Source organism: Canis lupus, chromosome 14 (genome assembly GCF_011100685.1).
Source record: "Canis lupus familiaris isolate Mischka breed German Shepherd chromosome 14, alternate assembly UU_Cfam_GSD_1.0, whole genome shotgun sequence".
Classification (NCBI taxonomy): Eukaryota; Metazoa; Chordata; class Mammalia; order Carnivora; family Canidae; genus Canis; species Canis lupus.
The window spans coordinates 10,002,113-10,016,595 of record NC_049235.1 but is presented as its reverse complement, the minus strand read 5'-3'; the positions used below and the strand labels follow the sequence as shown (position 1 = coordinate 10,016,595).

Below are 14,483 nucleotides of genomic sequence, written 5' to 3'. Positions count from 1 at the left end.
CAATATAAACTATACTTAAAATAAATACTATAAATTTAAACAAATGAAATAAATAAGTAATACATTGAGCCAAAGCCTCTTAATAGCATGTCATACATATTTAAGTAATACACCATTTAAGGAAATAATTTGATTCAAATACAAGAAAGGAGTAAAATTATCTACTACTTTAAGATACTCAATTTTAATGCCATTCATTGAAGTAAAAACATCGTTTTAATAATCTGTGAAATGTTGGTCGGGTGGTTTGAACCAGACGAAGACAGAACCGAAGCCAGGCACAGGCAGTGGACGTGGTCCCGCCAGGAGCCGAAGATGGCAGTGAACGTATACTCAACGTCCGTCACCAGTGATAACCTAAGTCGACATGATACGCTGGCCTGGATCAATGAGTCTTTGCAGCTGAATCTGATAAAGATTGAACAGTTGTGCTCAGGGGCTGCCTATTGTCAGTTTATGGACATGCTATTCCCTGGCTCCATCGCCTTGAAGAAAGTGAAATTCCAGGCTAAACTAGAGCATGAATACATCCAGAATTTCAAAATACTACAAGCAGGTTTTAAGAGAATGGATGTTGACAAAATAATTCCTGTGGACCAATTAGTAAAAGGAAAGTTTCAGGACAATTTCGAATTTGTTCAGTGGTTCAAGAAGTTTTTTGATGCAAACTATGATGGAAAAGACTATGACCCTGTAGCTGCCAGACAAGGTCAAGAAACTGCAGTGGCTCCCTCCCTTGTTGCTCCAGCTCTGAACAAACCGAAGAAACCTCTCAGCTCTAGCAGTGCAGTTCCACACAGGCCCATTGCAACGCACAGAACTACTGCAACCCCTAAGGCTGGCCTGAGTGTGGTGCGAAAAAATCCTGGTGTGGGCAACAGGGATGATAAAGCAGCTGAATTGATGCAGCAGGTCAATGTATTGAAACACCATTGAAGACTTGGAGAAAGAGAGAGAGATTTCTACTTTGGAAAGCTAAGAAACATTGAATTGATTTGCCAGGAGAAGAAGGGGAAAACAACCCTATATTGCAGAAGATTGTGGACATTCTCTATGCCACAGATGAAGGCTCTGTGATATCTGATGAAGGGGGCCCACAGGAGGAACAAGAACAGTATTTTTCTTTTTTTTTTTTAATTTTTATTTATTTATTATAGTCACACACAGAGAGAGAGAGAGAGGCAGAAGTATAGGCAGAGGGAGGAGCAGGCTCCATGCACCGGGAGCCCGACGTGGGACTCGATCCCGGGTCTCCAGGATCGTGCCCTGGGCCAAAGGCAGGGGCCAAACCGCTGCGCCACCCAGGGGTCCCGGAACAAGAAGAGTATTATTAACAGCCTGGACCAGCAGAGCAACATCCGAATTCTTCACTCCAAATCATGTGCTTAACTGTAAAATATCCCCTTTTATTATTCTTAGAGGACTCACTGGTTTCTTTTCATGAGCAAACAGTACCTCTGCTTAAAGTGCACTTTGCAGAAGTTTCACCCCTTTTCCAATGAGTTTGAGTTAGGAGCTTTTACCCTGTAGCAGAGCAGTATTAGCATTTAGTTGGGTCACCTGGGGAACAGAGAGGCTGACCATGGGGCTCACTGTGTGGATGCTGATAACACTCACTGCTGGAGAAGGTGCTTTTATGTCCTACACTGAGGTGGAGTCCTCAGTAGAGATATGTAAAGACTGATTTGAGTTTTAAGCTAATGTGAAATCTTGGCAGAGAACGTTTTAATAAATAAATGCCTTAAGAGTATTTAAAATATGCTTCCATATTTCAAAATATAAAATGTACCATGACAGGAGATTTTACATGTTTGATATGGTGTCTGGGAAGGAGGACCCAGACCTCTGGACCTTTGGAATCTGCTGTTCACAGGCCTTGCAGGGCTGCTTGAATCCTTGAAGTGTCTAGACCTTGGCTCAAAAGGGAAGTTTAAAAAGTTGCTCTGTAAAGCCATTTGGTGTCCTTGACCAATCGTATCTCTCCTCTAAGAAGCAAGAGGCATTGTTGCCTGGATGAATAGAGGGCATGTTTCAGCCCTGAGATGTTTGCGTTGAAGAGCTTGAATTTCATTGAACATTTCTCTGACGATTTTTCCAGTTACCCCTAAAATTTCTATGTATTGTGTTTTTGGGAAATGAGGTATGTCCAGTTTCTAAATCTAACAACTACTTTTGGGGACTTGCCCAGATCTCTGGAATTTGAATGGGGGTCATGTCCCATTTTACTGTCTTTTAAGTTTACGTTGAACATGTTTCTCTTCTCTGCTCCCCATGCCCACTGGGGACTCCTCTTTGGCTCCTTAAAGTTTGCTGCTTAGAGTGTAAGTTCAGCAGGCAGGTAGTCACGCCGCAAGTTCTTTCCAGACCTCTGGCAAAGGGAGTGACCAGTGAAGGCCATTGCTACCTTAGGATCTGCAAGGCTGGCTGTTTTCGGTACCTGCTGTCCACCGCCCTCCACTGTTATCGGAATACTTTGCCAGTGCACTAATCTCTTTGGAGATAAAATTCGTTAGCATGTTACTAAATGTTAATTTTCTTTTGCAGAAGATAAGTACCGTGTCTGAATTAATTATTAATATTTAAAATATTTAATTCCTTAACTCTTCCTCATTGCTTTGCCCCTAGCCTATTCAGTTCCTTTGTTTGGCAGAATTCTGCAAAATGTGTGTCACCCACTACTGAGATTGTTCAGCCCCTGATGTATTTGTATTGATTTGTTCCTGGTGGTAGCTGGTCCTAAAATGTATGTAGAAAGCAGATATTTTATGATAAAATTGTTGTATAGTGCATGCTCTGTGTGGAATTCAAAGGAAAACCCAGATTCAGTGATTAACAATGCCAAAAAATGCAAGTAACTAGCTATTGTTCAAATAACAGTGGTGCTATTTCTCTTTTGTGGCCTTTTAGACTTTTGTTGCCCTAAAATTCCATTTTATTGGGAACCCATTTTCCGCCTGGTCTTTCTTGACAGGGTTTTTTTCTACTTTAAACAGTTTCTAAATAAAATTCTTTATTTCAAGAAAAAAATAATAATAATTTGTGGAATGTTGTAAATATTATGCTCTTATTTTTATGAAGGCATGACAACGAATAAAATTTTGGGGTTACATACGGTTTATGTTTTTTTCTCTTCTTTCAATTCCAGACATATTCACTATAACACCAAGTTTTAGTTTTTGGTATATTCTCTTCAATAAACACAAAAGCTTTGGGGCACTGGGTGTCTCAGTGGTTCAGCATTTGCCTTCAGCTCTGGTCATGATCCCTTGGGTCTTGTGATTGAGGCCCGCATCAGGCTCCTTGCAGCCTGCAAGGAGCCTGCTTCTCCTTCTGCCTATGTCTCTGCCTCTCAGTGTGTGTCTATCCTGGATAAATAAATAAAATCTCAAAAAAAAAAAAAGACAAAAGCTTTAAAAGTAATGTATAGCATTGAGGCAATGAGAGGAAGAGACTGGAAAAGAGAAAGGAAGAACAGTTTTGAACTTCACATACCTCAGTTGGTGACAAATTTCTAGGAACTGTTTGTTCTTCTTAATGTTTGTTCTCCTTTTAAATGAATTTTTAGCTGCCTTGCACCTTGCTGGCACAGACACTTACTTGTCCTTTATCAGCTGTGAAAATAAGTTTAAAAAAAAAAAAGTTCTCCGGGAGGCAGTTGTGGTGTCTATTTCAAAGTGGCCAACTCCTGCCCACTGGCCTTGGCGGCACTCATAGGAGGATCATTAGGGAAGCGCAACTGGCTAATTGATCATGGTGTTTCTAGAAGTGAAGCAGATAAGCCCAATAAATTCTTACTTGATCTGTATAAGCAGAGAAGTTTTAGGTCGGGGTCAAGTGAACAGAAGCCTAACTTGAACCATAAAAACAAAGTCAGAATCACTCAATCAGTTACTGATTTGAATCCATTTATAGACATAAAAGCCCTTGTATGAAGGAGAAGCCAGGTCTCCTTGAGGAAGGACACCAGTAGACTACAAATAATTTATATTGTTAATCATTCTCCTAACTTTTCCCAAAGTGACCTATGACCTTTTACTGGGGTAAAAGTACATGGGAAAGAGAAAATAATCAGGAATTTCAGTGACTCCTGGGCACTGGCTCTGCACTAACACTAATTATAGGAGACCCAAAACATCACTGTGATCTACCAATTAAAGTAGGCATTATGGAGGTCAGGTGATCAATGTAATTTTAGCTTAGGCCTATGTCACAGTGGGCCCAGTGGTTCCACAATCCTTTTTGAGGATTTCTCTTCTGCATTTCAGAATGGATAATTAGAATAGATATACTCAGCAGCCGTCAGACTCCCCACATTGGTCTGACTTGTGCAGTTAGGACTCTTATGGTGATCTGAGTGGACATCCTTAGGACAGCCTCTATCTTGGAATATGGTAAATGAAAGTAATTCCATTTTCCTGGAAGGATTACAGTGAGTAGTGACACTTCACTTCAAGGGGCTTTGAAGTTTACGGGGTTGATGATTTCCACCACATCCGCATTCGACTTGCCTATTTGGTCTGTACAGAAGACAAATGGATCTTGGAGAGTTACAGTGGATTATCATAGCCTGAACCAGGTGGTAACTCCAATTGCAGCAGCTATGACAGATGTGGTTTAATTGTTTGAGCAAATTAACACACCCCCTGATTACCTGGTATGTAGCTATCGAGCTGGCAAGTGCCTTTTTTTCCATCCCTGTCAATAAGGTCCATCAGAAACAGTTTGTTTTTAGGTGGCAAGGCCAACAAAACACCTTTACTGTCCTATTTCATTTATACATCAGCTCTTGTGCCGTATGTCATAATTTAGTTTGCACAGATCTTTATCACTTTGCCTTTGCATAAGTTATCACATGGGTCCATTCCATTGATGATATTATACTTACTGGACCTAGTGAGCAAGTAGTAACTACTCTAGACTTACTGGTAAACATTTGAGAGCCAGATGGTAGGAAATAAATGCAAGAAAAATTAAGGGGACTTCTGCCTCAGTGAAATTTCTGGGGGTCCAAAGGTATGGGGCATGCTGAAATATCCCTTCTAAGGTAAAGGGTAAATTGTTGTATCTGGCTCCTCCTACAACTAAAAAAGAGGTGCAAAGCCTCTTGGGCATCTGTATTTTATATAGAGCATATTCTTCATTTGGATGTGTTACTCCAGTACATTTACTGAGTGATTCAAAAAGCTGCTAGTTTTGATTAGAGCTCAGAATCGGACAAGGCTCTGAAACAAGTCCAGGATTCTGTACAAATTGCTGTGCCACTTGTGCCATATGATCTAGCAGAGCCAGTGGTGCTTAACGTGTCAGTGGCAGATAAGGATACTATTTGGAGCCTTCGGTAGGGCCCTTTCAGTGAATCACAGCACAGGTTCACAGGATTTGGGAGCAAAGCCCTGAAATCATCCTCAGATAACTATTCTCCATTTGCAAGGCAGCTTTAGGCTGCTACTGGGCCTTGGTTGAGACTAGACATTTCACCATTGACCAGTAAGTTACTATGTGGCCTGAGCTACCCATTATACATTCTTATTTGACCCATTAAGCCATGAGTTGGGTGTGCACAGCCAAACTCCATCATGAGTTGAAGTGAAATGTAAGTGATTGGACCCAAACACACCCTCAAGGCATAAATAGGATGATGTGAGGAAGTGGCTCAAATGCCCATTTTCCAACTCCTGCTATGCTGCCTTCTCTCTCCCACGCTGCATCTGTGGCTTCATGGTGAGTTCCTTGTGAGGAAGGCTAGGCCTTGGACTGGTTTGCCGATTATTCTGTACAATATGTGGCACCAATCAAAAGTGGACAGCTGCAGCACCACCCCACTCTTTCCTGAAATATCCCTGAAGCATAAGTGGTGAAAGTAAATCCTCCCAACAGGCAGGACTTCAAGTAGCGTTCCTGGTTGTTCACTCCACTTGGAGGGAGAAACAGCCATACATGTGCTTATGTACCAACTTATTGGCTATGGCTGGTGGTTTGTCTGGAAGGTCAGGGACTTGGAAGGAATGTTATTGGAATATTGGTTACAAGAAAACCTAGAAAATAAGTATGTGGATATACCTAATATATGGAAGGGAAAAAATGAAGAATTTGTTTTATATGTGAATGCTTACCAAAGTGTGATCTCAGCAGAGGAAGAATTGTAATTAAGTGGATAGGATGACATAGTCTGTGGATACCACTCAGCTCATGAATAAAGTCATGGTGGCAGGGATGGAGGTCAAGCATGGGCTCAGCAATATGGACTTCCACTCATCAAGGCCGCATGGCTATGATCGTCCCTGAATGCCCACTCTGCCAGCAGCAGAGACCAACACTGAGTCCCCAGAAAGGCACCATTTCCTAGTGTGATCAGTCAGCTACCTTATGATAGGTTCATTATGTTGGACTGCTTCCACCGTGGAAGTGGCAGGGTTTTTCTTACTGGAATAGAGACTTACTGTGGATATGGACTTGCATTCTCTGAATGCAATGCTTCTGCCAGAACTGACATTCATGGACTTACAGAATGCATTATTCATTGTCATGGTATTCCACCTAGGATTGCTCCTACACAGCAAAAGAGGTGTGGTAGTTGGCTTTTCTCTTGGAATTCACTGGTCTTACCATGTTCCTCACTGTCCTGAAGCAGCTGGCTTGATAGAACAGTGGAAAAGTCTTTTGAAGACTTATTACAACACCAGGTAGATGCAATACCTTGCAAGGCTGGGCAGTGTTCTCCAGAAAGGTTTGTGTATTCTGAATTAGCAACAAGTATATGGTACTGTTTCTTCCATAGCCAGGATTAACAGGTTCACTAGAAAAATTTTTACTCTCTATTCCTGTGAACATATGCTTTCCTGCTCTAAAGATTCCAGAGCGAAGAATAATTCCACCAGGAGATATAACAGTGACTCCACTAAACTGGAAGTTAGGACTGCTGCCCAGCTGCTTTGGACTTCTCATCTTCTGAATTAACAGGCAAAGAAGAGAGTTGCTTTGCTGACTAGGGTGATTTATCCTGACTACCAAGGAGAAATTGGACTACTACTCCGCAATAGATACTGTGAGGAACAGTATGACTGGAGTACAGGAGATCCCTTAGGCTGTCTCAGTATTACCTTGCCATGGGAACAAGGTCAGTAGAAATTACAACCCAGTACCTGTGGGAATACCATTGACTCAGACTTGTCAAGAATGAAGGTTTGGGTCACCTCACCAGGAAAAAACCATGAACAGCTGAGGTGCTTTCTGAAGGCAAAGGGAATATGGAATGTGTACTGGAAGAATGTTAAAATACTAGCTACAACCATATGACCAGTTATAGAAATGAGGGTTGTAATTATCATGGGTATTTCTCTTTATTTTGTTCTGAACACATTTGAATAGATAGTTATAAAATATCCTTTTTTTCTTGCTCTTATCCCTTTATATAACATAAGATGTATTGAATTTTATATCATAGTATTTAAGCATTATTAATACTGTATCCTAATATTTAAGTTATAAGATATCAAGAAGGATAAACCACTCAGATTTTTCGTCTTTTTCTAGGGAAGGTTTAGGGCATTTTAGTTGTATGCAGAATAGTTGCATTATGGAACTATGGTGGAACTATGACCTCATTATTGCCATTATTTAGAGATTAAATATAGTTTAAAGAGATGTTCCAGCGTGACAAGGTATAGACTTGTGATGGAGAATTTTATATGTCACTTGAGGGGGCTAAAGGATGGCCAGGTATCTGGCTAAATATTATGTCTGAGTATATTTGTAAGAATATTTTCGAAGAGATTAGAATTTGAATTGGCAGTCTGAGTAAAGTGGATTGACCTCCCCATTTCAATTTATTGAGGGCCTGAATAGAAAAAAAAAAAAATGGTGGGGAAAGAGAGAATTTGCTCCCTCTGTGTCTCCCTCCCTCTCTATCTCTCTCCATCTCCCCCTTTCTCTATGTTTCCCTCTGACTATATGAGATGGGGAATCACTCTTCTTCTGCCCTCTCTGCTCCTTCTTCTCAGGCCTTCAGACTCAGACTGAAATTTATACCGTTGGCTCCTGGTTCTCAGGTCTTTGAACCATACCACCAGCTTTCCTGGGTCTCCAGATTGTAGAAGGGAGACCATGGCACTTTGCAGCCACCATAGTCATATATACCAGTTCCTTATAATAAACTTTATTTTAGATATATATCCTATTGGTCTCTTTTTCTGGAGAACTCTAATACAAGTGCATAATCATTCTTAACTCTTTGATTCTTTGAGTTATTTTTCTTATTAAACAGAGCAATCCTAGCACCCTTTTCCCACTAGCTCTTGTCTTGAAGGAAGAACCTCTACACCATGCTACTATAATCATGTTGCTTGCCTTAGAGCTAAGAGTGACTCCCACTGAGAAATGGGTGAAAGAGATGTGCTCTCCTTTTGCATTTTCTCCTAATGCATTGTCTCTGAATGCAGTGTCAAAGTAGTTATCTGAATCTTTCTGTGTTTTTTTTAATTTTTTGCTTGTTTAATTTTTATAAACAAACTTGCAATATTTCTGGACATTTTCTTTATAGCATGTTTTCATGAACAGAGCATACTGAACATTCTAATTATTTATTTAAAATTTTGCTTTAACTTTTATATGCATTTTGCTTATGAAAATATCATAGTTTTCTAAGGAAATAAAATACTAAAATATAGAATAAATTTATCACCTCTCATTTCAGAGAGTTTGCTGCTGGGCTGCAACTTAAAGTTGATATCCCTCACATTGATGGGATGCAGACTCAATAGAACCCTTATAAATGATGTAACTCTTTCAAATAGTCTTTAAACACAACTGTTGTTAGGAAATTAGAGAAGAAGCCAGGGACAATTTTAAAAATGTAGGAGCATGGGACAGAAAAGTGTCAGTCAAGAATGCCACCAAGACTTATCTTTTAACCAGGAAACTGATGTCATTTATTTTCTCATTTGTATATCAGTCTTCTACTGAACCAAGAAGATTTTTATGACCTTCTCAAAACTAGTTTCCTTCATAAATCCAAATCTTATTTCAAAGTTTCACTTTATTACTTCATTTCCTTTTCTTTTTCTGGCAAGTGAACCAAATCCACAGAACTGCCAATGGAACTTTCTGAGGTCTTATGTGAAGTGTGATGAATTTAGTTCAACTCCTCTAGCAACAAAAGAAAGATCTGAAAAAATGTAATTTATTGATAAAATAAAACCTAGCACTCCCAAAAATATAGTGTAGATGCAAAAAATAATTTAATAATCAAAGTAATTCTCCTATCTTGCTTGGCACATAACATTTCACCAAATTTCTGTATGTGGACATGAAGGCAGGAGTTTAGGAAATAATACCAATTATTTAAAATATATAACCAAGTTCAATAAAGCATTGGAGTATAAATGAATTTTACTGAAAATAATGAAAGTGGTTGACAGACTGGTAGATGTGTTCTTTCTCCTTTCTCTTTTTGTGGAGTTAGCATGAGGACACATGTTTTGAGCTTTATACAAGAAGTCAGGAATGGAATTTCTGATTAATTCCCTTGATTAAGGAATGGAAGGAGAAGAAGGGGGAAGAGTCAGGGACATTGTATATTTTATTTTTCAAACCAAATCTCTACACTGAATCTGAATCACTTAGAGGCCTTATTAGACCACAGATTGTTGGGCCCACCACCAAAATTTCTGATTTAGTAGGTTTTGGAAGAGGCCAGATACACTGAATATCAAGCAAGTTTTCAGGTAATGCTATTCTGGAGATCACATTTTGAGAACCACTGCAACAGAGTATAATGGAAGATAAGTAGAAGTTTCCAAGGAGATGAGATGGTCCAAATGTCAAATATAATTGAGTATTCAGGAATAATAAGTACTGAGCACTGACAACTTGATTTCCTGTTTTAGCATATTTGATTTCCTTAATTATCCTACAAATGATTTAGAATTTAGTAAGTTCAATTAATGACATTAATAGCATAAAAAATTGCAAGTATATGTGTATGGCTAAGAAATTAATGCAGTAAATATAAATTGATTAAAGGGTTGATGATAAAGAAGGCTTTGAAAGGATAGGTAAGGGTTTTTAGGGTCTTTCATTCTGAGTCTCTTAAGATAATAAACAAAATGATCATTTTTTCCCATGCTTCAGTGATAATATGAAGAAAATGTTATCTTCTTAGTGCTGGTAGGAATTCCATTGTAAAAAGGGATGAGCTTTATAGGACTGGCCAGAAGCTTTATAGGACTGGCCAGAAGTGTGGCTCCCACACTTTATGCAGAGGAACTTACTGTAATAAAGGAGAAAGGAGGAAAAAAGAATAAAGAATTTATAAAACTCAACACCCAAAAACCAAATAATTCAGTTAAAAAATGGGCAGATGACATGAACAGACATTTTTCCAAAGACATACTGATGTCTAGCAGACACATAAAAGATGCTCAATTCATCATCAGGGAAATACAAATCAAAATTACAATGAGATATCACCTCACACCTGTCATGATGACTAAAGTTAACAACAAAAGAAACAACAGATGTTGGCGAGGATGCAGAGAAATGGATATCCTCTTATACTGTTCATGGGGATGCAAACTGGTTCAGCTACTCTGGAAAACAGTATGGAAGTTCCTCAAAAAGTTAAAAATAGAACTAGTCTATAATCCAGCAATTGCACTACTAGGTATTTACCCAAAGGATATAAAAATACAGATTCAAAGGGTTACATGCACCCTGATGTTTTTTTTTTTTTTTTTTAAAGATTTTATTCATTTAATCATGAGAGACACCAGAGAGAGGCAGAAGACACAGGCAGAGGGAGAAGCAGGCTCCATTCAGGGAGCCTGATGTGGGACTTGATCCCGGGACTCCAGGACCACATCCTGGGCCAAAGGCAGGTGCTAAACCACTGAGCCACCCAGGGATCCCCCTCACCCTGATGTTTATAGCAGCATTATCAAATTATGGAAAGAGCCCATATGTCCATTGACTGATAAAGAGAAAGAAGTGATATATGTATATATATTATATGTATAATATATATATATGAATTCATATATATATATATATATGAATATTGCCTAGCTATCGAAAAGAATGAAATCTTGCAGGCACTCCGGGTGGCTCAGCGGTTATCGCCGCCTTCAGCCCAGGGCGATCCCGGAGCCCCGGAATCTAGTTCCACGTCGGGCTCCCTGAATGGAGCCTGCTTCTCCCTCTGCCTGTGTCTCTGCCTCTCTCTCTCTATGTCTATCATGAATCAATCAATCAATCAATCAATCTTAAAAAAAAAAAAAAAGGAATGAAATCTTGCCATTTGCAATGATGTGAATAGAGCCAGAGTGTATTATGCTAAATGAAACTCAGCCAGAGAAAGACAGATACCACATGATTTCATTCATATGTGGAATTTAAGAAATCAAACAGATGGACATGGGGGGAAAAAGGCAAGCCAGAAAACAGACTCTTAGAACAAACTGAAGGTTACAAGAGGGGAGGTAAGTGGAGGATGGGCTAAAAGGGTGATGAGTATTAAGGAGGGTATTTGCTGTGATGAGCCATGGGTGTTGTGAGAAATCACTGAATTCAACACTTGAGGGATGCCTGGGTGGCTTAGCGGTTGAGTGTTTGCCTTTGGCTGAGGGTGTGATCCCAGATTCCCGGTTTTGAGTCCCATATCAGGCTCCTTGCATGGAGCCTGCTTCTCCCTCTGCCTGTGTCTCTGCCTCTCTCTCTCTCTCTCTCTCTCTCTCTGTGTGTGTGTGTGTGTGTGTGTGTGTGTGCCTCATGAATAAATAAATGAAAGCTTTAAAAAAATTTTTTAAAAGCTTGAAGAAAAGGAGGAAAAAAGAGACTGGAAAGGATTGTATGGAGTGATCCAGTGGCCTGGGGCCAGGAAAAGAATCACCTCTACTAGAGAGCTTCCAGTGAAATTCTATGCAATGTAATCATACTTCTCTCTGGTACCTCTTCATCATAGAGCAGATATAACTGGGCCTCTTGTGGAGGCCAGTGAAAAAGCTAGCCTGTGCATATAGATTTTCACACAGATCCAAGACACTTAGAGCTGATGTACATTGATGTGTTAATTCAGTAAATTAGCACATAAAATAACCTCTTTGTTCTCCTAATTTATATGTGATAATTTAAATATAAGACTGAAAGATTCTTCATAGTGATCAAAAAGTTTAATCATCACTATTTTAGCATCTTACATAAAAAATAAAATTTCTAGTATCTTCAGAAAAATCAGGATATTTTCACCGAAGGGAATATAATGGAAAACTCTAATTCATGGTAAAAAGATTTCTTTATGTTGTATCCAAATCCATTCCTTCCTAACTTCAAACCACTGGCTTTGATCTGTTAGTTCTTCCTTCTGAGTTAACATACATACAATGTAAATATCTTCTCCCTAATGTTCTTACAAATATTTTAGATATTATGTTTATTTGTGGTTCTGTTTTCATTTCATCTACTCTTTTAGCACATCATGTTTATTCATCCATTCTTTGTTAGGGTTGGCTTTCATTTCATGTAATAAAGATACTCATCTAAGCTCACTGAAGTTTGTCACTGTTCCTCTTCTGTTACTATGGTGTTGAGAGCCAGATGTATTTCAGACAATTCTAGGTTGTAATCAGCATTTGGGGTTGTCTTTTTTTTTCCCTTACCATTATCTATTCCCTCTTCCAATAACAGAATTTTCTTGGGGCATCCCCTTTCCCAATACCTTTTTATATGGTTTAGGGGCACTTAGAACCAACTCTGATCACACAGGAGCTTATCTGACCCTGTCATAACCAAACAGAGCATCATATCATCTGGTAATGGTAGTTGGTCCAGGATAGACAGTTGTTGCAGGCTGATCAGGCAACTTAATCCTGGGGCTCTTTGGAAATATTGAGAGGAGAGAGTCTCTCTTTCCATGAACTTGGAGCTGTCTTGATTTAAGCCTGTGTTGCTGGGGGGAAACCATGTGGAGAAAATCTGCCTGAAAATGAAACCCACAACAAAGGAAATCAGAATCAAAAGAGACTAGTTAATGATGACATCCTTTGAGTCTTTGGAGCTCAAGAGGGCAAGAAAGCAGCTCAGCTCTAGGAAATCATAGATTTTCTGTTTCTACTTAAGCCAATTTTGGTTGAATATTTTTTAGTTCTAATTTAAACACGAGTTAGTAGAATCAGCATAGGGTGAAGAATGCTGGAGGCATAAAGGTTGGGAGTCCTACTTCTAAAATTTTCAGGATTGTAAACTCTCAGTGGAGTTCATTAATAATTGCATTCTCTCTGTTTATAGACTGGTTGTTACTCAGAGTCTGGGCAGTGGAGCAATAGCACCAGCCCCCTTATCTTGAAGCTTATTAGAAATGCCCTCTCCCAATACCTACTGAATCAGAATCTGCATTTTAAAAAGATATCCTGTGACTTTCTCCTTCCATGAGAATGTGAATTCCTTGAAGCAAAGAGCTTTTGGCTGCTTTCTTTTGTGATATCACCCAAACATCTAAGGCAGGTGCCTGGTACAAGGTGGTTAATAGATATTTGTTGGAATGATCAAATTCTGATACCTATAAGAGCCACATGGTTGACATCCACTTATATCTCAGATATCACCTTATATTACTCTCCCCCTTTTTTGTTCTGGTTTAGATATACTGCTTTCTTTTTTTTTCCTTTAAATATGCCAGGGCCTTTCACTTTGTCTTAATTACTTCTGCACATTTTTTCTTTTATACATTCTTTACCCAGATCTTCACATATTTATCTCCTGTTCATCATTCAGGTTGCAGATCGAATTTCATCTCCCCAGAAATATCTTCTCTGACAGACGTCAAAGTTACCATCTTCCCACAAAACCATCCCTCTGTATAATAGCTCTGTCCAACAGAGAGTCAATGTATCTATTTAAATGTTTCATTTTACTAACAGCTTTATTGAGATATAATTCACATGCATAAAATTCATTCCTTTAAATAAAATGTAAAATTCAGTATGGTCTTTGGTATAATCACAGAACTGTACAATGATCACCATCAATTTTAGAACATTTTTCATTACTCCGAAAAAACACCTGTTCCCATTAGCAGCCTTTCTCTAATTTCCCCTTTCCCCAGCCCCTGGCAAACTATTTTCTATTTTTACTTGTCTTTTGTGAATATTTTGTTTAAATGGAACCATACAATATGTGGCCTCTTGTGACTGGCTTCTTTTATTTAACAAACGTTTTTAAGGTTCATCCGTGTTGTAGTGCATATCAGTATATCATGTTTTTATGGCTAAATAATATTCCATTGTATGATACTCTACATTTTATTTATCCATTCATCAGTTGATGGACATATTTACTATTTTTCCTTTTTCAATATTAAGACTGATACAGAACATTTTAATGTTCTTTAATAAGAAAATTTTTGCACAATTTTTTGTGTGAACATAGGTTTTCAGGTCTCGGGGGTATATACCTAAGGGTAGAATTGCTGGGTCATGTGGTAACTTTAAGTT

The 14,483-nt window shown here is 38.8% G+C and overlaps 1 protein-coding gene and 1 pseudogene across 1 annotated transcript; both read left to right on the top strand.

Moving 5' to 3' along the window:
• Positions 1–315: 315 nt before the first annotated feature.
• LOC100688913 lies at positions 316–1,900 on the top strand (annotated as a pseudogene).
• Positions 1,901–2,135: 235 nt separating this feature from the next.
• Positions 2,136–7,274, top strand: LOC100688839. Its single transcript, XM_038557536.1, is given in 13 exon segments — positions 2,136–2,140; positions 4,423–4,648; positions 4,650–4,926; positions 4,929–5,115; positions 5,117–5,433; positions 5,436–5,516; positions 6,187–6,261; positions 6,264–6,417; positions 6,419–6,586; positions 6,588–6,789; positions 6,791–6,944; positions 6,947–7,204; positions 7,207–7,274. Coding segments are annotated over 13 exon segments (2,172 nt in total).
• Positions 7,275–14,483: the final 7,209 nt, after the last annotated feature.